This window comes from Berghia stephanieae, chromosome 6, assembly GCF_034508935.2.
Source record: "Berghia stephanieae isolate SIO BIC M18660-M18661 chromosome 6, UCSD_Bste_1.3, whole genome shotgun sequence".
Lineage (NCBI taxonomy): Eukaryota > Metazoa > Mollusca > Gastropoda > Nudibranchia > Aeolidiidae > Berghia > Berghia stephanieae.
This window is the reverse complement of record NC_088365.1, coordinates 51,812,434-51,838,515: the sequence shown is the minus strand read 5'-3', so window position 1 is coordinate 51,838,515 and position 26,082 is coordinate 51,812,434. Positions and strand designations below refer to the sequence as shown.

Here is a 26,082-nt window from a genome sequence, read left to right as displayed (position 1 = left end):
CCAGAATGATAAGAGAAATAAACTCCATTGATAGTCCCAAATCATTGTTAAAACACTACCTTTTTACTGTTACATTTTTATGATATAATTACGTTTTGACATACTCTGCTTCTTTTGATATCATTGTGATATACGTTTTATACGATTTCAACAACACAAGAAAACATCCAATTGCCTCAGCACCTTAACATACATGATGACATTCTAAAGCTAACAAGGACACAAATTACTAACTGGATACTAGAAACAGACTGACACACTCGAAGTAACGCACATATTCACAGCAACCGTCCAAAGAGACTGCACAGCAATATTTAATATTATTTTATTTGTAAATTTTGTATATTTATTTGTAATGTGCATTGAGCATTACACAGTGATGAAAATACGCAATATAAATGCCATGTATTATTATTATTATTATTATTATTATTATTATTATTATTATTATTATTATCAATATGAAAGTGAAAAGTACCTATGACTTACATCGTAGTAAAAATCATAGACTGTTTGTTCTGGTGGAAAGATTGTATCCAGAGTCTTAATACTGCTAGGTACTTCATGATGGGTGTCTTTACCAGCCAGCAGTGGGTAATAAAACTCATGAAACTTCAATCTGCTCTCATTGTCGATGCACCCGGCAATGCTCCAGGGGATGGAGAAAAGAACTGCTCCCTGCAATTGTATGAAATTTTTTTTAAAAAACAATAAAAATTTGAGCTTTTATATAGTGCAATATCCACTAATTTGGTCAAAGCGCTTTATAAAGGGTTCTTAGCCAACTGCAACACTTAACAAGTAGGACGAGACATGATGCTTGTTGGGCAATATTAATTACAATTTTATTTATTTTTCGGACGCTGTCAACAGTTGGATACTCATGTTACACCTGAGTATGGTGAGAGAATGTGAGTCAAAAGCCTTTTCCAAGGACTCCACTATGCATTGCTCAGGACTCGAACCCAGGACCTTCCAATCCGAAAGTAAGTGTCAAACCATTAGACCACATAGTTGCACAAAATAAAATGTATAAAATGTGACCCACTGTCTCAAACCGGTATCTTGACATTAAAAAATTATGTTATAGTCCAAAATATGATACAGGTTAGATTTTTAAAATGTACATTGAAGACAATAGAATTCGTTTCTTAAAGTAACAACTAAAATCTCAAATATCTGGTCATGTCTACTTTCTGGCACCTGGGTCATCCCAACATAATACTGTTTGGAGACAATAAGTCACATATTTCATTCTCATAAATACACATACTCTCCATATTTTTATCTTCTGTTTTTTTGTTTTTTTAATTCATTCAACAAGTAATAACGTTTTCTATAAACTGAAATAATGGGATTTTTAAAAGCTTCTATTTGTAACAGATAACAGATTGTTAAAAAAAACCGAAATATCTGAACAAGTGTATATGAAAGGTGCTAGACAAAGCAAGAAAGAAAAATACAAGAAAAAAAACACCCCAAAAAATCAGTCTACCTCGCCTTCCCAGTAGAGGTAGACTAATTGTTTGGGATGGGGTTTTTTTCACGTATATTTCTTTATTTCTTTGTCTGGCACCTTTCATACACACTTGTTCAGATCTTTATCTTACATCGGTGCCTGCTCCCTAGTTTCTTAACTGGATAATGTTAAAGAACTATAACAATTTGAGATGCTTTAATGCATTTATTCTGATTATAAAGAAGGAAAGGGATCTAAGCCAAAAACATTCTTTATTGTCCATTATTATTTATCCTCATTTTAACATTTTAAATATATTCTCTCCTCATATCTTTTTTAAACAAATAACAGTAGTTTGATCTCATTGAATATTCCTGTTTTTGTCTTGTTGTGTCTTGGATGATACTTTCGAAGTTTTTAGCAAGCTATATCAAAACAACAATGGCGTTTGAAAAAAATAGTCATCAAAATTTTGAAATTTAAAAAATCAGTTTAAATGAAAACAATAATATACACATTATATTGATTCAGTGTCAATTTTTTTATTTAGTTACAGGTCGTAAGGAATGAAATGACTGAGTGGATACAGCACTTGTGTGGCTATGTGGTCTTGTGGTATGACACCCGCTTTTGGATTGGAAGGTCCTCAGTTTGAGCCTCGTTCAGCACATTGTTGAGTCCTTGGTTAGGTGTTTTACTCACATTCACTCACCATACTCAGGTATAAAATGAGTACCTGGTCGTTAACGGCATTGTCTCTGTTGGAATAAATTGTATAATCGCTTAACAGGCGTTGTGTCTCGTTCTACACGTTACATGTTGCTGCTGGTCAGAGACCCTTTGTAAATCGCCTTGAGCACATTAAGTGTATATTGTGCTATATAAAAGCTCAAGATCAAGCTCACTTCACTTCTACCAGAGGAATGAATAAAGGGAATTCTATTTTGACATTCTAAATTGATTTTTTGCCCACAACAGTATTAGTAGAGCATATACTAAAGGATAAATGGATAGCATCTGTAACACAGCTGTGTAAACTTACTTAAAGATCTGAACAAGTGTGGATGAAAGGTGTCAGACAAAGCAAGAAAGAAAAATAGAAGAAAAAAACCATACCAAAAAAATCAGTCGACCTCGACTGGGGAGGTCGACTGATTTTTTGGGATGGTTTTTTTCTTCTATTTTTATAACTTGCTTTGACTGACACCTTTCATACACACTTGTTCAGATCTTTATCTTATACCGGTGCCTGATCCTTAATTTCTATAAACTTACTTACAGTGTAAAGAATCTTGTAGTGTTTGTTCTCTTCTGCGTCGTGTTGATGGAATGGTTCAGACATCAACATGTCAATAAATGACAAACAGGAGACCACTTGATTTGAGTAAGATGATTGGATATATTCCTGTATTCGGAAGAGATAATTGTGATAGTTTATTAAATAGTGTGTCACTTAAATAATACATTGACGTTGTTGTGCTCTAACCATGTTGTGCTCTAACCATGTTGTGCTCTAATCATGACTCTAACCATGTTGTGCTCTAACCATGTTGTGCTCTAACCATGACTCTAACCATGTTGTGCTCTAACCATGACTCTAACCATGTTGTGCTCTAACTATGTTGTGCTCTAACCATGACTCTAACCATGCTGTGCTCTAACCATGACTCTAACAATGACTCTAACCATGTTGTGCTCTAACCATGACTCTAACCATGTTGTGCTCTAACCATGACTCTAACCATGTTGTGCTCTAACCATGACTCTAACCATGTTGTGCTCTAACCATGACTTTATCCATGTTGTGCTCTAACCATGACTCTAACCATGCTGTGCTCTAACCATGACTCTAACAATGACTCTAACCATGTTGTGCTCTAACCATGTTGTGCTCTAACCATGACTCTAACAATGACTCTAACCATGCTGTGCTCTAACCATGTTGTGCTCTAACCATGACTCTAACCATGCTGTGCTCTAACCATGTTGTGCTCTAACCATGACTCTAACCATGTTGTGCTCTAACCATGACTCTAACCATGTTGTGCTCTAACCATGACTAAAAATTTTAACAAAAATGTATTTATTAAGTTAATAATATAGAATATGCTATTGAACATGTGGAAAAAAATAGTTCTAAGAGTCAAAACTTGGATATTATTTTTTGGGTTTTTTGTTTGTTTGTTTGTTTGATAGTAACACATTTTTTCTTGTCTCTCTTACCTTGCAGTTTTTACGCACAAAATCAATGCAAGGATCAATCAGCCATTCTAACAGGTCATGTAAATAATCCACAATGCTGTGGTTCAGGAATTCTGGGAGTGTGTTGAGCCATGATTTAACTAATGGTCTCCATCCGAGAGTTGATGGTTCCAAGTAAATCATTCCACACCTCGATACCGTTGCTGGCTGTTAGATAATAATGACGATGATGATGATGATGATGACAACAACACCTATGCTGCTGCTGCTGCTGATGATGATGATGGTGATGATGACGATGATGATGATTATGATGATGATGATGATGATGATGATGATGATGATGACGATGATGATGATGATGATGATGATATATGATGAATAATAGAGAAAAAAATTACAAATTATTTCTGTCATTTTTTTCGTATGGATGAGCATATAATAAACAAAATATTTACGCAATCAATTTTTAGAATGGAAATGTTGAAATGTTAATGGCCCCCTTTAACCTTAGATGGGGGTCCTGATAGCTCAGTTGGTAGAGCACTCGCTTCACACACAAAGGGACCAAATTCGATCCCGGGTGCAGTCGAGGATTTTTTCTGACCCCCCTATCCACCCAGCAGTGACTGGGTAGCTGAGTCTGTTAGATTTGGTGGAAAGTACTTTGCGATAAACTGGCATCCTATCTAAAGGATAGCAAGAAATTGTTATTGTCCGTTTCACACTATAGAAACCAGGATAAACTCCAGCTCCTTGGGCCGACTGGCTCTGAAGGACTACTTTTTTATGTTAACCTTAGACATGTAACAGCATTTTGAGTTCCAGCCTCAAAACTGAGTACTAGGAATAAAATGATATTACAAATTGATAATTAAATGAGATTAATTTCACATCTGAGACATGAAATTAGAGAAAACGGAATGTTTTCATGTATTTGGGGGTCATGATGGCTCAGGGGGTAGAGCACTCGCTTCACACTCAAAGGGACCATGATCTATCCCGGGTGAAGTCGAGATTTTTTTCTGACCCCCATGTACACAACTCAGCAGCGATGGGATAGCTAGGTCTGTTAGATATGATGGAAAGTACTTTGAGACAGACTCGCATCCTATCCGAAGGGCAGCAAGCAATTGCTATTGTCCATTTCAAGATATGGAGCCCGGGATAACTCAAACTCCATGGGCTGAATGGCTCTTAAGGACTATTTTCATGTCTTTAGGAGTTGAATGGCACCTGTAACACTTTTATATCAGTTCAAAAGATGATTGGACATTTCATTTAAAAAATGATAATTTTCAGAGGGGGGGGGGGGGGGGGAAGGTTATTTTCTGCATTCACACGCGCCAAAGAAAAAGTTATACAAATCATCAGAGGACAGGAGATTTAATTTATGTCTTGTCTAATACTATATTAACAGCATGGATGGAGAGAGCAACTATACTCATCGACTATGACTGAATCACACAATTCTCAGCAAGCGTCATATACCTAACAGAAATATACATCTTATCTCCCCCGCCCCCAACAATCGTCTGCCTCTCTCTCTCTCTCTCTCTCTCTCTCTCTCTCTCTCTCTCTCTCTCTCTCTCTCTCTCTCTCTCTCTCTCTCTCTCTCTCAAAACACAATACACATACATGTTTGCACACACACACACACACACACAATACATACCGATGCCTGCGACAGATCCATGGTTTCAAAGACCATCGTCATAAGGTTGCTCATCTGTATGATCTCACCGCTCATCAGGCAAAGTTTCTTGTTGTCGTCTAACACGGTGTTCATGTTTTCAATCCACACTGCATCAATGGGGCCGTCAAAGATGACCCACTTTCTGTGTGGACTGGTGGACGAGGCAAACTCTCGAAAGGAGTTGGCAGTCACCCCATCGGACCACTAAAAGTTAATAAGAAGTTGGAAAAGTGTTACTTTAATAAGAAGTTGGAAAAGTGTTACTTTAATAAGAAGTTGGAAAAGTGTTACTTTAATAAGAAGTTGGAAAAGTGTTACTTTAATAAGAAGTTGGAAAAGTGTTACTTTAATAAGAAGTTGGAAAAGTGTTACTTTAATAAGAAGTTGGAAAAGTGTTACTTTAATAAGAAGTTGGAAAAGTGTTACGTGCCAACCATAATCATAAGATAGTTGTGTGCATCTATTGTACTAAGTCGTCAACGAGAGCAATATGTAGACTTGTCATTGGCAACAAATAAAAAATCTGTATAATTTGTGCGGCTATGTGTTCTTATGGTATGACACTCGCTTTCGGATTGTAAGGTCCTGGGTTTGAGCCTCAATCGATGCATAGTTGTTTCGTTGTAAAAGGCTCTTTACTCACATTCTCTCACCGTACTCAAGTGTAAAATGAGTACCCGGCCGCTAACAGCGTTGTCTATGTAATATTGCCTAACAGGCATCGTGTTTCGTTCTACGTGTTACGTGTTGCTATTAGCCAGGGACCCCTTGTAAAGCACTTTGAGCACGTTTAGTGGATATTGCGCTATATAAAAGCTCAATTTAAAAAAAATAATAATAATAATCACAACATATTTGTGTGCATCTATTGTACTAAGTCGTCAATGAGGACAATATGTAGACCTGTCATTGGCAACAAATAAAAAATCTGTATAATTTGGGAGTAAAAGGTCCAAATTTCAAGAAGAAAAAAAGAAATCTCTATGACCCAACCCAAAAAGCATATTATAGGTCTTTATTACTATAAATTTCCATTTTAAAACACTTAAGAATTGACTGATTTCAAATAGTGATTAAATAATTCGAATTTAAAGAGGAAAAAAAATCGGAATTTAGTCCATTTTGACTCCAAATAATTATTTGGTTCTTTTCTTCAATGAAAATAAAAATCCTATTTAACCACTTCAAAAGGCAAGACAGTCTTTCAAATAGAACCTGATTGATTGATCTACTTACCTCGTGAGAAAGAGGATCAAATTGTCCAAATAACTGACCCATTGTGATCGCTTTAGGGTTGATAATCTTGTACATTACGGGTTCAAACTCCTTGTTGTCTTCTTCATACAGTAAAGTCATTCCCTCTGCCAGAGTCTCTAGGACTTTACTCTTTCCACCATAGGGTTCTCCAACCAACATGAAGCTTAAGCATGGACATTTTGAAGTGGGTGTAATAATGAATGTTAAAGAATAGATAAAAAAAGCATCCAATGTGAAAGTAGAATTATATCTCTGACAAATATAAACATTAACTCAAAGTGTAATCAATATCATTTTAAAAAACTTTGAGAATCTAAAACAGACTGTAATGCAAACATTTTACAAATATAATAATAACATTTTCTCACGTGTGAAATTTACATGATGCTTACTGATATCAAACAATGTTATGATTTACTGTAATTTCTCACATTTATATTTTTTTAAATTGAGGTAAATGGCAACAAAAAATACCATTTCTTTCAGCATGGAGATTGTTTATTCCATTGTTTATTTTTTGGAACACTTTTAGTTTTAGGTCAAACCAGCATGAGGAGAAAGGAAGATGATGAGTAGTCAAAATATTATATTATTCATTTCCTCTTACAAGAGACTAGTTCAAACTGAACAGAAATAAATCCCAAGAACAAGAATTTACTATTGATTAGAGTCTTGCCCATGATAACTTAAAGATGCCCCTTCCCAATACAGGCACACAATCCCACAAAAAAATACATTCAAAAGTAACTAAAACACCAAAAATCTAACAAAAATGCAGGAGAAAAAAATCTATCTTACTGCCTAGCAAAGGCCTCTAACGAGGGCCTTGGCAAAACCAAATGTCACATTCCAGGACATGGACAGAAATCTTCACGGAAGAAAGATAATTAGCAAATCAAACAAATTATACTTACCCATGACGCACAAGCATCATTTCGTATGTCTGAATGATTTTCTCGGTGAAGAAAGGAACAAATTGGAGATTCTTCTTTTCAGATATTCTCTTCATTGCATTGAGGAAGCTGACATAGTCTGCCTGGGGCAGTTTCAGACCAGGGAAGAGATCGGATAGGATGCCATTGAATAGCGGAATGTCGTGGGCCAAGAATTTGGGAAGATTCACATCGATGATGGAGCGAAGAATCTTTGAGACATTGTTAAAAAATGCATGAAGCACACCGTTGTGGGATTTTTGCTGGATGGTATAAACAACTTAACATCATTTAGCAAATTAAGAAAAAAAAATTTTTACTTGGATATATGTCCATTATTTATTAAGCTTAATTACAAAAAAAAAAAAAAAAAAAAAAAAAAAAAAAATATATTATATATATATATATATATATATATTATATATATATATATATATATATATATATTATATATACATGATGCTCTTTATCCAATATTGCATTTTAGCTTTCATAATAAATAACTGGAAGAGTCGTAAAGAGCTCACAATTTCTACACAACGTACATATCATTATATTTCAGGTGAGCGATATGTTCATACCCTTTTTAAAAAGTACAAGATAAACCACATTTAATTGAAAGAGAAATATTTTCAAGACAAGAGAAAAATCATGCAGTTATTCTTGCTTAATCATAGTAAGTTTTAAAATCCTAATAAAGAACTTGAGGAATTTACCAATATATCTTCAGGTGCATCGGCAAATTTTAGTTTCAGATTTCCAGCCGCAGACAGGACAGATTTGACAGCTCTCATCCCATAATCATAATGAAACTGTGATGACAATTGCTCTGAACACAATCGATATGTGGTGACAATTTTTACAGAAAGATCTCTAGCATCCAGAAATCCAAAGGAATATAAGGAGATTTCTGCAATCATGGCATAGTCAGGGACCTGCATACAGAAAACGATAATATCGCTGTGAGAAATTGAACTACTATGTTTCATAAGAAAATCTACATTCAATGCAGTGAAACGTCAACTCTGTTACTTTATTGAAGAAAAGAACCCTTAATAAATAAATAAGTGGAAAAAAACAAACATGTGCCTACTTACACGACAACCTTAGAATGATGTAACACTTGATTTTATCATGTTTATGTTTTCTGTTGTTAATAATAGACTAAATATATCATAAAATGATATTCAATACATTACTTCTATTGTAAATCTTATTTTATTTGACAATAAAATGTCAAGCTGTTATTACTCACCATCATGGCCACAGTTCTAAATAATACTTTGAGATTGTCCGGCAATTCAGACCTTCCAGCATAGCCAGGGTTCATGGTGATACATACATAACAATTGGGGTTTAACTTAAGCTCTGTCCCTTCAAACTCAAAATACTCCATCTTTGCCCGCACAGCACGGATAATGCATAAGATCTATGAGAGATTCAAATCAGGCAATCATGATAAGTGATATGTATACTTTTTAAAGCAATATTATATATTATAAAATGTGGTTGAAGTCACAACTGTCTGTGGTCGATTTTTTTTAAATGATTAAGCACGTACACTAGTTTTGGCAATTAATGTAAAAGGAACCTTTACAATAATCCTTTGCTATTGTGTCTCAATGCTGTCAATTATTAGCTCCTATAAACTGCACTGTGCAATATTTCAAATATAAACTAAGTACATGGAACTTAATTTTTTTTTAAAAACAACTTAAGGCTTGTTTAGAATTATAAAGAGATTTTTTTCTCTTTGAATTTGAGTATGTTTTACTGTGGAATCCATGAAAATTTGTGTACATATAATATATAAAGAAAATGTAATAGCCCCCCAAAAATCCACATAGAAATATTCCCTCGTGGGTTATCACTGGGAATCATGATTGACTTCCATCATTGCAATGATTGAAACTCAATTTAATGAAAAATAGAGAGTATTAGTAATTCTTTTCATAATATTGTATCAAAAGGGCAACAAGCCTGACCTGTGGCTGTGTGAAATGGAAATTCGGTTCCATTTGGCCTGCTCGAGTAAACAAAATGAAGTGCTTTGAAGAGCAGTGAGCATGGTGAAATCGGTGAAAACACTTTATAAATGTCAATTTTTGTCAATTAGGATGATAGTTTTTTAAGGAGGATTATCAGATTTACATAATATATACCTGTTGTGCAACCACAGATAATACTTCCAGGTCGATTCTGTTAAATTCATCAAAACAAGCCCATGCTCCAGATGAAGCCAGTCCTTTGAAAAACTACAAAAGACAATATTGAAAATTTAAAGTGGCCTTTATTAAAATGATACAGAAAAATAAAAACAAAACAAAATCAAACTACCGCACAGTGATTCAACACTATCAATGTGAATAAAATCATCCCCCAGTTTAGTTTTGTTTTCCAGTCACTCTCTCTCAGGTGTTTGTTTTGTTTTGTTTTGTTTTTGTTTTTGTTTTTTTTTGACACTTTATTATGGACTTAATTCCTCACAAATTTATGGGTTTTTAAAAAAATGAATTACCAAAAACATCTTGTCTTCTGTTCCAATCAAATTTAACTTCCAACTTGACATGAAAATCAATCAGAATAACAAAAGTTTGTGAAAGTCATGTGCTTTAATCAAATTTGAATTAAAATCCTGAATGATTGTTACTGAATGAAATCCACAGAAGAGTAAACGAGGAAGTAGAGATGAAAATAAACATCAAGTTGTGTCAAACAAACAAAAATAATTACGAATTGTCCTTTTGAAATAAGTTAAGGCGGGTTTTACATTTAGTGACTGAGTACATTTTCTGGATTATTGCAACACAATTTGACTCCCAAACCCTCTCAAACTTTCAAACACCAGGTGTATTGATGAAGCAGAATAATCAATAAATATAAATAATTTAAGTCACACCCGTTAGATCCATTGGCAACCTTCAACTTAGACCTCACCCCTTTTTACTTTTTAAATTTAGTCGATAAAAGCATAAACACATTTTCAGATTTGACAACAATTGGCAATGGGTAAAGAATGTGGTGTCGATGGATCACAAATAGCAAAGTCAAGCAATAATTAGGTGAATATGTGGTTTCTTGTGACCTGTTGGGGAATACTTTTTAAGTATTGTGAAACCCAAGGGACACGAAAGGTTGGGCATCTGAAACAGACATGGAGGTGCTCACTGTCTGACGAATTGAAGATCTCAAGCCTCACCTGGGAGACCACCAAGAGGAAAGCCAAAGACAGAAACAGATGGCGGACACTTGTAGAGGCCCTATGTTCTACAAGGCGTGAAGAATATTAAGTCAAGTGAAGTGTACAGTACAACTTGAGCTTTTATATACCGCAATATCCATTGAACATGCTCAAAGAGCTTTACAAAGGGTCCCTGACCAGCAGCAACACGTAACATGTAGAATGAGACATGACACTTGATAGGTGATATTACAATTTTTCCCAACAAAGACAACATTTTTAATCACCAGGTACTCATTTTACACCTGAGTACTGTGAGAAAATGTGAGTAAAGAGCCTTTTCCAAGGACTCAACTATGTTCCATACGAGACTCTAACCCAGAACCTTCAGATCCTAAAGCGAGTGTCATACACAAGACCACATACCCGCAAGGCTAAAAAACCATGGAAATGTACTATAAATGTTCAAATTCGTATATTTTTTTTCAAATTGTCTAAACTATCTTAAGAACAAGGACTTTTTAAAAAGTGAAAACACTGTTTAATACTTTTCCCATAGCAATGTAGTCCAGACCATCAGAGCAGTTGAAGACAACACACTGTACAGCCAGTGCCTTAGCCAAATCTTTTGTTGTCTCTGTCTTCCCTGTGCCTGCTGGGCCCTCTGGTGCTCCATTCAAATTCAGGTAGAAGGCACCAATCTATTGTCATGAAGAATGAAATAAATAAAGCTTGAGGTTAAAAGTTCAGGGTTCAAAATTTTCATTTTACGTCAGTAAAATGGCATGAAACAACTTTATCAATCTTACCTTTAATTTTAGAAAAAAATAATATTATAATCCAAATAAATAAATACAAGAAATAATTAAGCAATGATTAAGCAATCTTAATTTCTTAAATTTTAATCTAGAGGGAAAATGATAAAAAAATCATACCTGGTCAAAATATTGAAGTGTATCAAAATAAATATTAAGGTCATGTAAACTTTAAGCCGTCAAAATAGAATCCTATTAAGATTAGTTATAGTTCTATGTTTGGCATAGATGTAGTATGATAGTTTCATACTCCTTGTTTTTCTTATAGTACTTTCACTTATGGTTTATTTTCGCTATCTCCTTCTATTCGTCTTGCGGTATGCTGCACGCCGTCGCACATACCATGCACATTTTGGTCACAAGGGGAGATAAAACAAGTGGTGCTCCTTGCTTCAATGTCATTTGCCTCCCAACTCACATTGAGAGTGCTTTATTATGTATGTGGTATGTGGTCTAGTGGTATGACACTCGCTTTCGGATCGGAAGGTCCTGGGTTCGAGCCTCGCTCGGCGCATAGTTGAGTCCTTGGAAAAGACTCTTTACTCACATTCTCTCACCGTACTCAGGTGTAAAATGAGTACCTGGCCGTTAATAGCGTTGTCTTTGTCCGAAAAATTGTAATATCGCCTAACAGGCGTCATGTCTCGTCCTACATGTTAAATGTTGCTGTTGACCAGGGACCCCTTGTAAAGCGCATTGAGCACGTTAAGTGGATATTGCGCTATATAAATGCTCAATTAATTAATTAATGTGTGACGGCGCAAAAAGTAAAACTTCTCAATTCTGACCATTTTGACTTTAAATAATTTTCTGTTATCTAGTTCATTCCCACATAATACCAAATTGCCATCGCCAGCCATGCAAAGTGTCAGAATAGAGTTAAATAAAACCCCATCAATGGGCCAGTGGTGGTCAGAGCAGAAAAAAAATATATTTCCATCTGCAATGGGCCAGTGGTGGTCAGGGTAGAAAAAAAACGAATTTCCTTACCAATGTCCTGTAACATCTATCAGTGAGAGGTGTAATGACAAGTCGTCCAGAGTTCCCCAGATACTCATAGGCATATCTCACTGTGGCATTTGTAATTCGGACAAAACAATTTGCCTCTTCCCAATAGTAACGGAGTTGGGATAGCCAGTTAAAGTCGTTTTCTGTAGAGACACCTGTGAATGATATTCATGTTCATATCAAAATGAGGAGTTTGGTTCATATTACACTGAGAAGTTTGCATATATTTCATGTCAAAACTACTTTTTACTCATCAAGTATGCAACTGGAATCGTCCCTGGTCTCTAGATGTAAAAAGTAAAATGTAACAATTGCCTGCTACCCTCTGAATAGGTGCCTTGTCTATGCAGTATTGGAACAAGATGATAAAGAACAGGGTAGAAAAGCAGGTCCAAAAAAATAGTTTTTAAATTCTATTACAAATCGGTTGAACAAAGTCCCTTGCCGTATGAGTCAGGTACTCTACCACATTCACAACCTACTGCCTCAAAACGCTATTATACGAGTTGGTTTACATGCTAAAAATCTAATTCATTATAAAAAGTAAGTTGGGTTAAGTTTGTATGTTTTGTTTGATATTGGTAATCTGGATATCTGAGGTTCGATTCCCAGTCCAGGCAGGCTGATGTTTTGGGATGTTTTTTTTTGTTTGTTGTGTTTTTCTTTCTTGACTTGTCTGGCACTGTTTCATACACACTTTTTCATATATTTGATAAAGAAGTATTAATAGATTTCTTGAAACGACAAAAACTAAAAACTTACAGTTCGGGTCATTTGTGACCCTTCACCTCAAACCGGTATTAAGTCGGGTTGGTTATGATGTTGAAAATTGAATTTATAGCCAGAAATATCAGACTTGTGTTGAGTTTGTATGTTTTATTGAGGAGAATGGATACTATATTTTAGGGTGCTTATGCCAACAATTTATATTTTTGAACAGTTTAACATTAATTCAGCTTTTAAGCATTTGGTTCGTTCTGTCATAATACCATTTTGAGACGATGGGTCACATTTTATAAATTCCCTTTTTGGCACCAGGTTCATGATGACATAATACCATTTTGAGGGAATAGGTCACTTTTTACCTTTCTTTGCCATTTCATGCACTACATCTCTGGCATGCACGTCAATGACTACAAGAGCTCCTAGTGTGATTCTCTGCTGAGTCGTCAGTTTCCCCCTTACAAGGTCAACGATGTCTTTCATTTGATCCTGCAGAACTTTGTGGAATGACTCAAGCCCCTCCGCTCCTAATTGTATGTACTCGTGGACATCAGCGGTCCAGTAAATTTGTGAAACGCACAAGACAACTTGTCCTGGCCATTCTCGCACCCATTGCTTTCTCTGTGCTCCTTGGTAAGCCTGAGATAGAAATAAATATGCAGACATGCCTAGTTGAAAACTTTAAATTCGTAATTTTTAGGAGAAAAAAAATGACTTGCTATAATCAACTTTTAAAATCAACAATTCATTTTCACAAGGATTAAATAACACTTCAAACTCCTTCACATTATGTAGTCTGGCATCAAATTTCATTTCCAATAAGTTTTAATGACTTACAGATACTCGTGGAGTTCGGAAAGTGGCGCTAAAATTTCGTAATTCTACTAATTTTTCGTAATAGTAGACAGGTCTGAATATGTCATGATAGGGGAATGGAGACGTAAAAAGAATCAATATTAAACATTTTAGAAAAAAAGACTGGCATTCCGAGAGGGAAAGAAAGAGTAAATTACTGAAGTTACTTATGAATGTCATATAAATTATTGAGCTATGGCAAAAACATAGAAGGAAAAACTGAACTACAGGCTTCAACATTCAGGAAAGGTTCTTCAGGGGGTTTTTCTTTTTTTTTTTAATTTTTTAAAAAATATTATTTTTCCTTGTTTTGTATGTTTTTATTTTTATGCGAGTTGAGTACAATGTGTTTTGCAAGGAAAAAGTAAAAGAAGAGGAAGAAGAAGAAGAAGAAGAAGAAGAAGAAGAAGAAGAAGAAGAAGAAGAAGAAGAAGAAGAAGAAGAAGAAGAAGAAGAAGAAGAAGAAAAAGAAGAAGAAGAAGAAGAAGAAGAAGAAGAAGAAGAAGAAGAAGAAGAAGAAGAAGAAGAAGAAGAAGAAGAAGAAGAAGAAGAAGAAGAAGAAGAAGAAGAAGAAGCATTTTTTAAAAACGAATCCTCATCAGAGATATGATGACATACGTACCTCATGGGAGGCCTCAATAACATCTCGGATTGAATACAACATGACGTCCTGGACTTGAAGCAGCCATTTCTCAACAGCACCCCTCGCTTCCACCGTGTCAACAGTGTAAGAAAACTCTACGTTTTCTCCTTCACTGCTGTACATGCCTAAAATCACCATATCTTCATCAAATTCCAGTTTCTCAATGCCTGTATAAGGATATAATGTAAAGCGCTTTGAGCACGTTTAGTGGATATTGCTTTATATAAAAAGCTCAATAATGAAACGAAAAGAAAACAGATTAAATAAAAAGGATCAATATGGTAAAACAGAAAATTGAACAAAAATGTGCCTTTTCTTGGAGTAGTATCAAGTCAACATGAGTAGTACAGATAAAAAATCTACATTATGTCTGAGATACATATTTGACGGGTTTTATGTTAAAAAACATCTATTTAAAAAAAGCAGTCCTTCAGAGCCATGAGGCCAATGGAGCAGGAGTTTACGCCTGTTTTTTATAGCGTGAAAGAGACAATAACAATTGCTTGCTACTCCTTGTATAGGACACTTCGGCTCCATGGGTTTGCTGCTCTGAAGTACTACATCAACCTGACTTAATACAAGAATGACGAATTGGATAACCAATACCTTCAAAGCATTTCTTAAGATGAGGTTGTACACGCAGTGGATCTTTGGTCTCAGACAGGATTTCCAGCATCTCATCATTTGATAAGAAGAAGAATCTGTTGGAAAAAAATTCATTTCAAATATAAAACTTCCACTTGACTTTTCCAGTCTAAATATCTCAGGTGTAGGAAGTTTAAGAAAGAAAAAAATATATATTTGGAGAAAAGCTTCCATTCAACTGAAATGGCACATTTTGAAAACGTATTATGATCCCTTTTAGTTAGAGAGAGTAGACGATAAAATACTAACGACGGATGGTAGCAAATAACAAAATGATGGAACAGGCAATCAAATGTGGGGCGCTCCGGGAAATAATTCACGTGTGGCTATAATTACTTTTGAGATAAGGCTAATAAAAGGTGTTTTTGGGACTTTCCAATGAAAATTGAGATTTCCAAATAATGTGATTGTTCATTTCTGCATACTTTCACATAATATTAGGGTAAAATGTGCACTTAATACATTCCAATTTAATATAATTTTTTTTTTTCCAAGAGCACTTTAACCGTGGAAGTGATTATTTACAGTCCACAACTTCTAGCAGCTTATTATCACTTTGATAAGTGATATTTACAGTCGAAAGCTTTACAAGTGATATTGAGCAAACTCTGAAGTCGTTTTTCTTAAAAACAACTTTTCTACAGATTGTCCAATTCAAATGGCCATAACTCAGCCATTAAAAAACCTGGCAAAATGTGCGGCTATGTGGTCTTGTGGTATGAGACTCGCTCTCGGATCGGAAGGTCCTGGATTCGAGCCTCGCTCAGCGCATAGTTGAGTCCTTGGAAAAGACTCTTTACTCACATTCTCTCACCATACTCAGATGTAAAATGTGTACCTGGCCATCAAGTGTTGTCTCTGTCGGAAAAATTGTAATATTGCCTAACAGGCGTCATGTCTCATTCTACATGTTACGTGTTGCTGTTGGTCAGGGACCCTTTGTAAAGCGCTTTGAGCACATTTAGTGGATATTGCGCTATAATAAAGCTCAAGTAAACTCTTTTACACCACACCAATAACTCAATTTTTCTAGAGCGACTCGCAAATGCTCAAAACTACAATTTTATTTCACGCTTCCATAAAGGCAGAAAACTGTTTCTTTCTTGTTACTCTACCTGGGGAAATACAGTCTCTTTTTCTCCAGATAGGCATTGAGACCTTTGTTGATTTTATCCAGCAAAGCATTACTTGTGATGAGCTTTTCCAACACACCAACAGTGTTACATGCAATAATCACCTCGGGAAATAACAAATGGGATGATATATTATAAACCGCTTGAAATCATACTGGCACTGAATTTTATATTTTCCAGTCTACATCTACATCATGTTTTTTTACACATACACACACTCAAATAAAAACATTAAAACACACACGAACACTTACATACACACATAAATACACAATTGAGAAAAATATCAATCAGACTATAAACGTTCAAGGTTACACATAGTTTTGTTTGTTGGTACCTTATATCCATCTGGCAGATGCTGTGAGTTTCTTGGCTAAATACATAGCATCAATACATAAAAACACTATGACACAATGTAAAGAAGTGAGCATTAATTATTGGCCAAAAATACAAAGTGCAGTGCTAATCTCATAAAAAATCTAAATAATATTTTAAAATAGATAAACATGTAGAGACAAAATGCATAAAAATATAATTATTGTCCTTGTGACACTGTGACTGTTTTCTCTCAAAATAAGAAATATCTTAACAGCCATTAACAGCTTGATACCTGCGTAATTTCTTCTCAAATTTTTTTTATCGCATTACAAATTCTACATCATTCTTATCTTATTTCCTTTTTATATTTCAATTTATTAAAATTGGTAGTCCTATATTGAAAATCAAAACTCCACAATAAATATATAGTGAAGTAAAAAAATATATCAATTTACTCTAAATATATTTAATAAAAATGCAGAACAAAGACATCACAAATTTCTTTCTTCTTTAATATGTTAAAGACAGGAAAAGTGGTTTAAAAAATGGTTGTGGATAATAAAAATGAACTAAAAATGTTCATGCAGATTTAGAGAGCAGCGCATTTCCATCATTTCATGCTCACATGGGTTTGGAAATGTCTCAATTAGATCTCGAACATACTAAAAGGAATTGGATATCCATTTCATCTGATTCAAAATGCTTATAAGGTATCCTTTTTATTTCACCACGGTCAATCATCTGAGTTAAACCAAGTAGAGTGTGCAAAGTGTTTTTTATGTTAGAACATCATGTCACAGCCTGTCTTTTGCACTCCGTGTCATCCAATCACAAAGATTGTTAAAAGACAAAACATCAAACTACACAGTCATTAATATACAACATATGATTTTGTTTTTGACTGAAGAAGGGTTTCGGGCTCACAACTTGCAATATTTTTTCTTCATTTTTTTTAAGCCATTGTTTTCATTTTTTTTATATTACCTTTTACAGTCAACACCTTCCACCAGCTAAACATTCCGTTATTGACACAGCAAATCTTTAGCCCCATTTCATTTTGTAAATTTTTAGTCTTATAAAATTTTAAAAATTGAGTTTTTATATAGCGCAATATCCACTAAATGTGCTCAAAGCGCTTTACAAGGGGTCCCTGGCCAACAGCATCACTTAACATGTAGGGCGAGACATGACACCCGTTAGGCAATATTACAATTTTTTTCAGACAGAGAAAACACTGGAAACAGCCAGGTACTCATTTTACACCTGAGTAAGGTGAGAGAATGTGAGTAAAGAGTCTTCTCCAAGGACTCAAGTATGCACTGAGCGAGGCTCGAACCCAGGACCCTCCTATCCAAAAATGAGTGTCACACCACAAGACCACATAGTCGCAGTCTTCTTTTTATAACATTCTAAATCCTGACAGCAATATCTGGTGATTACAACACAATTCACCTGCGGATGTTTGGCACATTTAGTCATAATGTCTTTGAAATTTCTGTCGACCATAGAAAAGAGCTTTCCCTCCTCAGGCATTTGTTGGTTTATGTCTTCCGATGAGAAGATTGACTCTAAGTACATCCATTGTGTCTGCATCTTCAACCATTCATCAATGGCGTCTTGGGTAGTCAACAGCTTTTGTTCCCAAATCTATATAAATACACACCAAGGTTTGATAAGCCTTGAACTTGGTAATTATGATATTGATATAATAAAGAATATATATGTACGTTTTTATCTATTTAGGTTTCAAATTGATAAATCCTTCACCCAATCTTATCCCAATCAAAATGACTGAAATAATTACTAAAACATGATATTCTATCTTTAAAAAATCTAATGGGGCCAAAACTATAGACTAGCTCTTAATATCACTGACACTGGATTGTTCAGTGGTCATCTTTTAACTCACTAGCCCTAGTTCTTAATTCCATGTTGTTCGCCCTCCATAGGTATTACTTACATATACAAAATAATATATTAAAAAAATACTTTTAGTTGCTCAATCAATAAGAAATTTGGCTCCTACATAGTTTTATTCGATCTGAAATAGTGTGTATGAAACAGTGCCAGACAAAGCAGAGATAAGAATACATGAAGAAAAAAAAAGCTTAGTCTGTTTGTTTGTTTTTAAGGGTTTTACGGCGCTTGCAACACATTTAGGTTATATCAGCGCCAGTAAAAAGGAAGAAAATGGATAGTAAAAAGTTCTAGAATTACAATTAAAGCACCCAAGAAAAGGTAAGACAAAGGGGAACTGGGAACAAATAGGGATCAGATGTAGATTCCAAGAGCATACCACCAATGTACTTCGTTTGAGATCATCTAAAAGTCCCATCGGGACACAAGCACAAGATCCAACAAAGAGGAATACACTCAAATGCTTACATTATACATTAAAAATAAATATAATAATACATAGCATAGAGATGATTTACAAGGAAAAAAATGTCATCTCCCAAAACAATAACTATGCATTTGACTGTTTCCCTCCCAGCCAGGACTCCGGCCAGGGCCAGGACAAAACCAAGAAATCTCATTCCAAGACAAAGACAGAGAGCATGTTGGAAAACAGATAGAAGGGGATAGAAGACACAGTATGGACCCCCCTGCCCACGATGGGAGGTCAGGATCCCCACCCAGTTAGTCTGGGATTGTGTCACACACACTTTTTCAGATATTTATCCTACACCACAGTGCCTACTCCTTAATTTGTCACTTTGATAGTTTTATTCAATTGTTCCTTACATATTATTAAATTTTATAACAATAGCTACAATAAGGTACAGATTATTCTTCACAGAAAAAAAAATGAAAATAATAATGGGGTAAAGGTAAAAAAAAAACCCCAAAACATTGAGCTTTTAATTAGCGCAATATCCACTAAACATGCTCAAAGCGTTTTTCAAAGGGTCCTGACCAACAGCAACTTGTAAAATGTAGAATAGGAAATTATGCCAGGCATTACAATTTTTTCAGACAGGTACCCATTTTACACTTGAGAGAAAGCGAGTAAAGAGCCTTTTACAAGGACTCAACTATACATTGAGCGAGGCTGAAACCCAGGACTTTCTGATCCGAAAGCAAGTGTCATACCACAAGACTGCATAGCCGCATGTAACCACAGCCATATCCATCATATGTCATTATAAATTCTAACACAAAAGTTTTCTAAAATTAGTTTCACTCAATCACCTTCAGACCAAATAAAGACAGTATAATTTGTTTATAAAGAAAAAATAGTACTATTTACAGGGAGGCCCATAGGAGGCCCATGCAGTTTATCTCGATTTATATAGTATGAAACAGAAAATAGCAATTGCTTGCTACCCATTGGATAGGCCACTGATCTATTGCAAGTACTTTCAACAAGATTTAACAGACCTAATCACTGCTGGGTGAACAGAGGGGTCAGAAAAAAATCTCGACTTCATCTGGGATCGATCTTGGTCCATTTGTGTGTAGAGTGAGTGCTCTACCAACTGAGCTCTCCAAACCCAAATCTGATCTATATCCTCACCTTAATTTCTTCCTCAAACGGCTTGACAAATGGAGAATTGGCCATAGTCTGTGTCTTGACAATGTGATCATCTAGCAACGTCTGAATGTCATCCACAGATCCAAGTACCTGAATTGTGTAATCTTTGTACGCGTTCAATGAGAACAGCATATCTTCCCATTCCTTCTCCATTTTGAAGTAGGCTTTTTGTAGAGAATGCTCCTGTAATGACCAGAATCAATGAGTGAGGGAGTAGTCTTTCACAGTTATAAAGCTATTGGAGTCTGAGTCTATCACAGTTTCTGTAGTGTTAAATGGTCCGAAGCAATTGCTCACAACAATCTGGACAGGGAGCTAGTCTAAATCTACCTGACACAAATACCCAACCAATACTGAATATATAGGGTGGGGGGTCAGAAAAAATGTAAATAGCCTCTGGTGTCATTGCTCTACTACTGAGACTTTACTTACGTTTAGAATTATCACAAGTGTGTCATAAGTAAGACTAAGACGATGGAGAACATGTTAAAGTCCTCGGGGGTAAAAAATATCCTACTGACTATTACTGACCAATTGTATTCTCAAATAAAAGGTGATAGAAATGCTATTGGATCAAATTTTTCTTCATGAGCATAAATTCATAAACTGTGTAAAAGAAAATCTAAAAGAAAAGAAGCCATACACTGACCTTTGATGCTGATACGGATATGACTTCAAACTGATCGTAAAAAGGATCCAAATTAAGCTTGAGGACTTTACGAAGTGTGGTGCCACCATCTGGTGTTAGATTCATTCCAGCAATTTCTGACATGGCATCCCAGTGACGTTGCCGTAGACCAGGATTACACATGATACCAATGACCGGAATTATTTCCTGGAAGATTTAAAAAAAAAAAGCAAAGGTTTTAATTTTTGATTCGCTCGCACCTTTATAATAATTTTCTGGCAAAGATTCAGAAATTCTTTATAGTTAGCTGATTTAAGGTTAGCAAAATCTAAATTGATTTTAAAATTAAACATTATCAAACAAGATTAGAACTTTAATTAAGATTACTGTTTATTTAGTAGTACCAGAAAATTAAATTTTGGCTCATATCTTGAATAAAAATGAAGATATTTTACGCAGTTTCAGCTCTAAGTACAGCGCTGTATTTTATGTGTTGCAATCTTCTAAATATATAATCAAACAAAGTGACCTTATTAAGACACAAGATACATCAAGTATTTTGTTACACCAATAGAGTTGTAGAGTCGAGTAAATCATAAAAAGCACAAATACTGTTTTAGTAAATGTCCTACTTTGAAGTCGGTGACGCCATGAAGCATGTAATCTATAATTTCAACGATGTCTGGCTTTTTGAAGGGTTCCATGGTGGTCTCGGTAATTTCTTTACCCATTTGGGCATCCAACTTCAGCTGCTTTTTAAATGCTCTCTCCTGTTCATCATAGTCCATCTAAAGTCATAATGGAAATGAAATGCAAGTTGTTAATGAATAAATCATTCTCTTAAGCCAGCATTGACATTGAAAAGTTTCTTGTTTTTTTTTTTTGTTTTTGTTTTTTTTTTTGGGGGGGGGGTTCATCTTTTATTTGTGCATTATATACAAGCAAACGACATTGCTACTTAGTAGAGAGCAATTTAGGCAGAACAAAACTCTTCTAAATTTACTGGACCACGAGTTATTCAAGGTCCAAGAGATTTCATTAGTTGATTACTTACTCCAAGGACTTATAAATGAATGATCTATATTTTATTATATGTGACCGATCTTCTCAAATGGTAGTATTTCCGAGTGAGTTAATTCATAAAAATGAAATTTATGGTTAAAATATTTAAAACTTGGATGAAATTCTTAATGCTTTCTTGAGGAGGATAAGTATAATCCGAAAATGAGCGAAAAACAAACATAAGATATTTGTGACTGATTTAATGAAAAATTCACTTTATGGCGTAAGTTTCAACTCAACATATTACTGATTTGAAGAGGTGGGTCATATATGTTTTCGTCAGAATTTTCATGCCCCTCTGTCCAGCCAGTTTGGGAGTCCCGACATCTCAGTTGGTAGTGCACTTGCCTAACATGTAAAGGGACTGAGATCGATCTGGGGTGAACTTGAGATTTTCCCAACTCCTCCATCATCCCCCCCCCCCCATCCGCCATATTCATCCAGCATTGATTGGGTAGCTGGGTCTGTTAAATCTGGTAGAAAGTACTTTGCAATAGACTAGTGTCCCATCCAAAGGGTAACAAGCAATTGTTATTGTCCATTTAACGCTATAGAAATTGGGATAAACTATGGGCATAATGGCTACTTTTTCTGTCTAGCCAGTAGTATTTTGATAGCTTGGTCCAATTCAGACATGATAACTCTAGTTTCCAGATGGAGTAGCACCCTGTACACACTGTTAGATTCAATAGTTTCCATATGTTTCCTTGATACACAAACTAGTAAAATTTATTACAACATAATTTCAATATCAAATCAAAGACATTTCTCACTTCAGTCAATTCGTTTCTCATATTTTATCAACATGTAATGGTTTTTGTCAGGAAAGTTTCTTGTGTTTTGTCCTTTATTCATTATATTAACGCAAATCCATGGTCAAATTCATTATCATTTATTAGTAGGTCAAAATGTGTTTGAATGAAAAAGAAATACTTAATCAAAAGTCTAATTTAGATCTGACAGAAAAGTAATTTGTAACAGTCATCACTGTCCTATATTAAGAATAGGAATCAATTATTAATGCCTGTTTCACACAATCCATATGTGACCAACACACTCAAAGCATTATTAAGTAATGGTGAGTTCGTTGCTGGAAATTGAATGCATAGCTACAAATATCAATCTTGGGGATAATTTCTGTTCCTTATTGTGAGGAGTGCGTGCTTATTTCTCACCTCTTAATTCTAAATTGATTTTTAAATGTCCCATTCATACCAACATAACACCGTTTTGAGACCATCTGCCACATATGACATTGAATGATTGAGAAGGAAAGAACTGAAGCCAGATGGAGCTATAGCCGAATACAAGAAAATAGGAAATGATAACTTCAAGGAATTATGGTCCTCGTGCTGTTGAGAAGTTTGAGGTAGAGTAAGACTTGTCCACGACATAGAACTGACCTGCATTTTCTTGACTCTCTGTGCAAATATTTTGGAAACTTTATAGAAATCTCTCCCGTACTCCTCCACCTCATTAGCTATGCTCTCCACATTCTGGTCTAGAAAATCTCCATCCATGCATCTGAAAATTTGATGAATTAAAATTAAATAAAACCAGGCCAGAATTTTTTTTTTTAATGGATGGATAGAATAAAAAATGAAGAAGTATGGAAAAGAACACAGCAGAAACCAGTGGGAGAGGAAATAGGAAGAAGACGATGGAGGTGGATTGGACACACGCTTAGAAAGAATGACTCCACTATAACAAAGAAAGTATTGGACTGGAACCCTCAGGGCAGAAGATCAAGGGGAAGGCCACGAGGAACATGGGGAAGAATTAAAGAAGCTGATATACAGAGAAGTGGTAAGACCTGGAATGAGATAAAAAAAGTTAGCTCAGGATAGAGAAGGATGGAAACTGTTTGTCTGTGGCCTATACCCTGACCCAGGGTGAAAAAAGGCAATGATGATGATGACAGTTTCAGAGGAGAAAAATTAAGCAAATCAGAAAGGAATTTTTCAAAGGCGTGTTGCTATTAAAAAACTTTGTGCAAAAACTGATGTACAGCACTTAATCCTGTAACAAAAAAGGTCTTTTTTTAATGAATGACACCGATATTATGTTATTTTGCACTAAAATTAGGGAAGCAACAGCCAGATTTAAGTATTGACATATTGATGTATTGCGCTATGTAAAAAAAACTCATAACATGTGCCAGCCGGATTTAACATACCAACACACAAAACAATGTGTAACCTTTAACATTTATAGTCTGATTAACACAATTTAGTGAGAACTAATATTTAAAATGGCTGGCTTTAACAATAACAAAGAACTGAGTGACGTCACTTTCATTCTATTTATACTACAGCCACTGAAAGACTGGCATCAAAAGTGTAACACAAGTAGCCTCTAAAATTGTTACAAGTTTGGATGGACAAAGTCAAGGATTAAGTTACAATAAACAAATTGCAAAGACAGAGAAATAAAGATGGAAAATTAATGTCATATTTAGTGAAACTAGGCTGCCAGAAGCTGTGGACTGTAAAAAATAATAAACAAATATGAATATAGCAGCTTCAAAGAAGAAGAAAACACGGAACGTTTCGGGCTCAAAACCCTTCTTTAGCCAACAAAAAACAAAAAAGTCATAAATGCATTACTAAATTTCAGAAAGACGACAGAGATATTTTTAAGGTCCTCGTTTATCTGGAATTTAGTAATGTATTACCTTATTGCCTTCCCTTCCCATAAGATAAGTGACAACCCTTTGGAAGTCTCATACAAATCTATAAATGTGTCCATATATATAATATCAAAAAATTTTAATTTCCCAAAAAATGATTTCCATCATTTACTTATTTGTAAATTCTTACATAAATAGAGAAAAGTTCAATTATACCATCTACCTTTTTTCACATTTTTGCCATTTTATGACAGAAGCAAAGAATTTGGCAAAAGGTTCAATATCCTCAGCAATTTGGTCGAAATCAGCAAACTCACTGAGTGGAAATTTGAACAGGCTTTCCTCTCTGTGAATCCATTCAATCTAGTGGAAAAAAGGTTGGAGAGACAAAACACAGTGATTTTTTTTTTTTTAAAAGCTCATTCTTAGTCATGACTAACCCAGGTCTCTAGCCAATAATTTTCGTATCACTTATTTGTTTCATCAAAATATGGACGACAAAATTATAAAAATAATGTATGTATATAGCATTTTCATTTCATAAGTGATGGTTTTGTCACTTAATCACAAATTGCATCTATAATGAGAGAGTATACTTATTAGAAATAATAACAATAATAGTAATTATATTAAGAAAACTAATGTAATAATAATAATAATAATAATAATAATAATAATAATAATAATAATAATAATAATAATAATAATAATATAAAATCAACATAAATTCTTTTTTTTATTTACTTCAATTTCAGTTTTCAAACAAACAAAACACTCTTTGTAAATCAATTTTGTTGTGAGGACATAAGGAACATAAAAATGTCTAAAAATAAAAGATATCAAGACCTTGTCTGCAACTCATATTACACCAATCCCCATTTTTTTAGTGTTAAAATACAAGATAAATAGTTAATACCACTATTTTACTATAAAAAAAATAAAATTTCATATTAATTGTAAATGTTCTCAATTTAGCTATCTTTGCACTGAATTACTTAACAAAATACACAATTTTTTTTTATCCATCGGCAAGTTAAGCCTTATTCTGTAGAATGAAATAGACAAGAATATTCCCAGTCAACTCTTAGGATAGGACATTGGTCTATCATAATCACAGCCAGCTAGCCATTTACTGCTGACCCTTTAGGGACAAGATCGATTTAAGTGTATTCTGATAATATATCGTTGAATTTAACCACCTTCATTCACTTTTTATTTGCCTATTGATGCTAAGCATTTAGTTTTAAAAAACTCCGCCTGCTAGATATAACGTACCTCGTACCAACACACAAAACAATGTGTAACTTTAAATATTTATAGTCTGATTAGTGCAATTTAGTGAGAACTACTAATAAAATTGG

General features: G+C 34.7%; 1 protein-coding gene across 1 annotated transcript in view; it reads right to left on the bottom strand.

Moving 5' to 3' along the window:
- The window catches only part of LOC144975233 (dynein axonemal heavy chain 7-like), a 95,987-nt gene that overhangs the window by 47,065 nt on the left and 22,840 nt on the right, over nt 1-26,082 (bottom strand). Inside the window, exons 17-37 of the mRNA XM_078919127.1 lie at nt 24,945-25,084; nt 23,496-23,616; nt 21,663-21,818; nt 21,052-21,237; nt 20,385-20,585; nt 18,320-18,514; nt 16,532-16,653; nt 15,378-15,472; nt 14,751-14,938; nt 13,636-13,912; nt 12,533-12,705; nt 11,276-11,428; nt 9,709-9,801; nt 8,802-8,975; nt 8,263-8,481; nt 7,529-7,758; nt 6,594-6,777; nt 5,337-5,561; nt 3,683-3,868; nt 2,739-2,864; nt 490-678 (exon numbers count right to left, since the gene is read on the bottom strand). Coding sequence (XP_078775253.1) covers nt 490-678; nt 2,739-2,864; nt 3,683-3,868; nt 5,337-5,561; nt 6,594-6,777; nt 7,529-7,758; nt 8,263-8,481; nt 8,802-8,975; nt 9,709-9,801; nt 11,276-11,428; nt 12,533-12,705; nt 13,636-13,912; nt 14,751-14,938; nt 15,378-15,472; nt 16,532-16,653; nt 18,320-18,514; nt 20,385-20,585; nt 21,052-21,237; nt 21,663-21,818; nt 23,496-23,616; nt 24,945-25,084 — 3,633 coding nt within the window. The remainder of the gene's footprint in view (nt 1-489; nt 679-2,738; nt 2,865-3,682; nt 3,869-5,336; nt 5,562-6,593; nt 6,778-7,528; nt 7,759-8,262; nt 8,482-8,801; nt 8,976-9,708; nt 9,802-11,275; nt 11,429-12,532; nt 12,706-13,635; nt 13,913-14,750; nt 14,939-15,377; nt 15,473-16,531; nt 16,654-18,319; nt 18,515-20,384; nt 20,586-21,051; nt 21,238-21,662; nt 21,819-23,495; nt 23,617-24,944; nt 25,085-26,082) is intronic.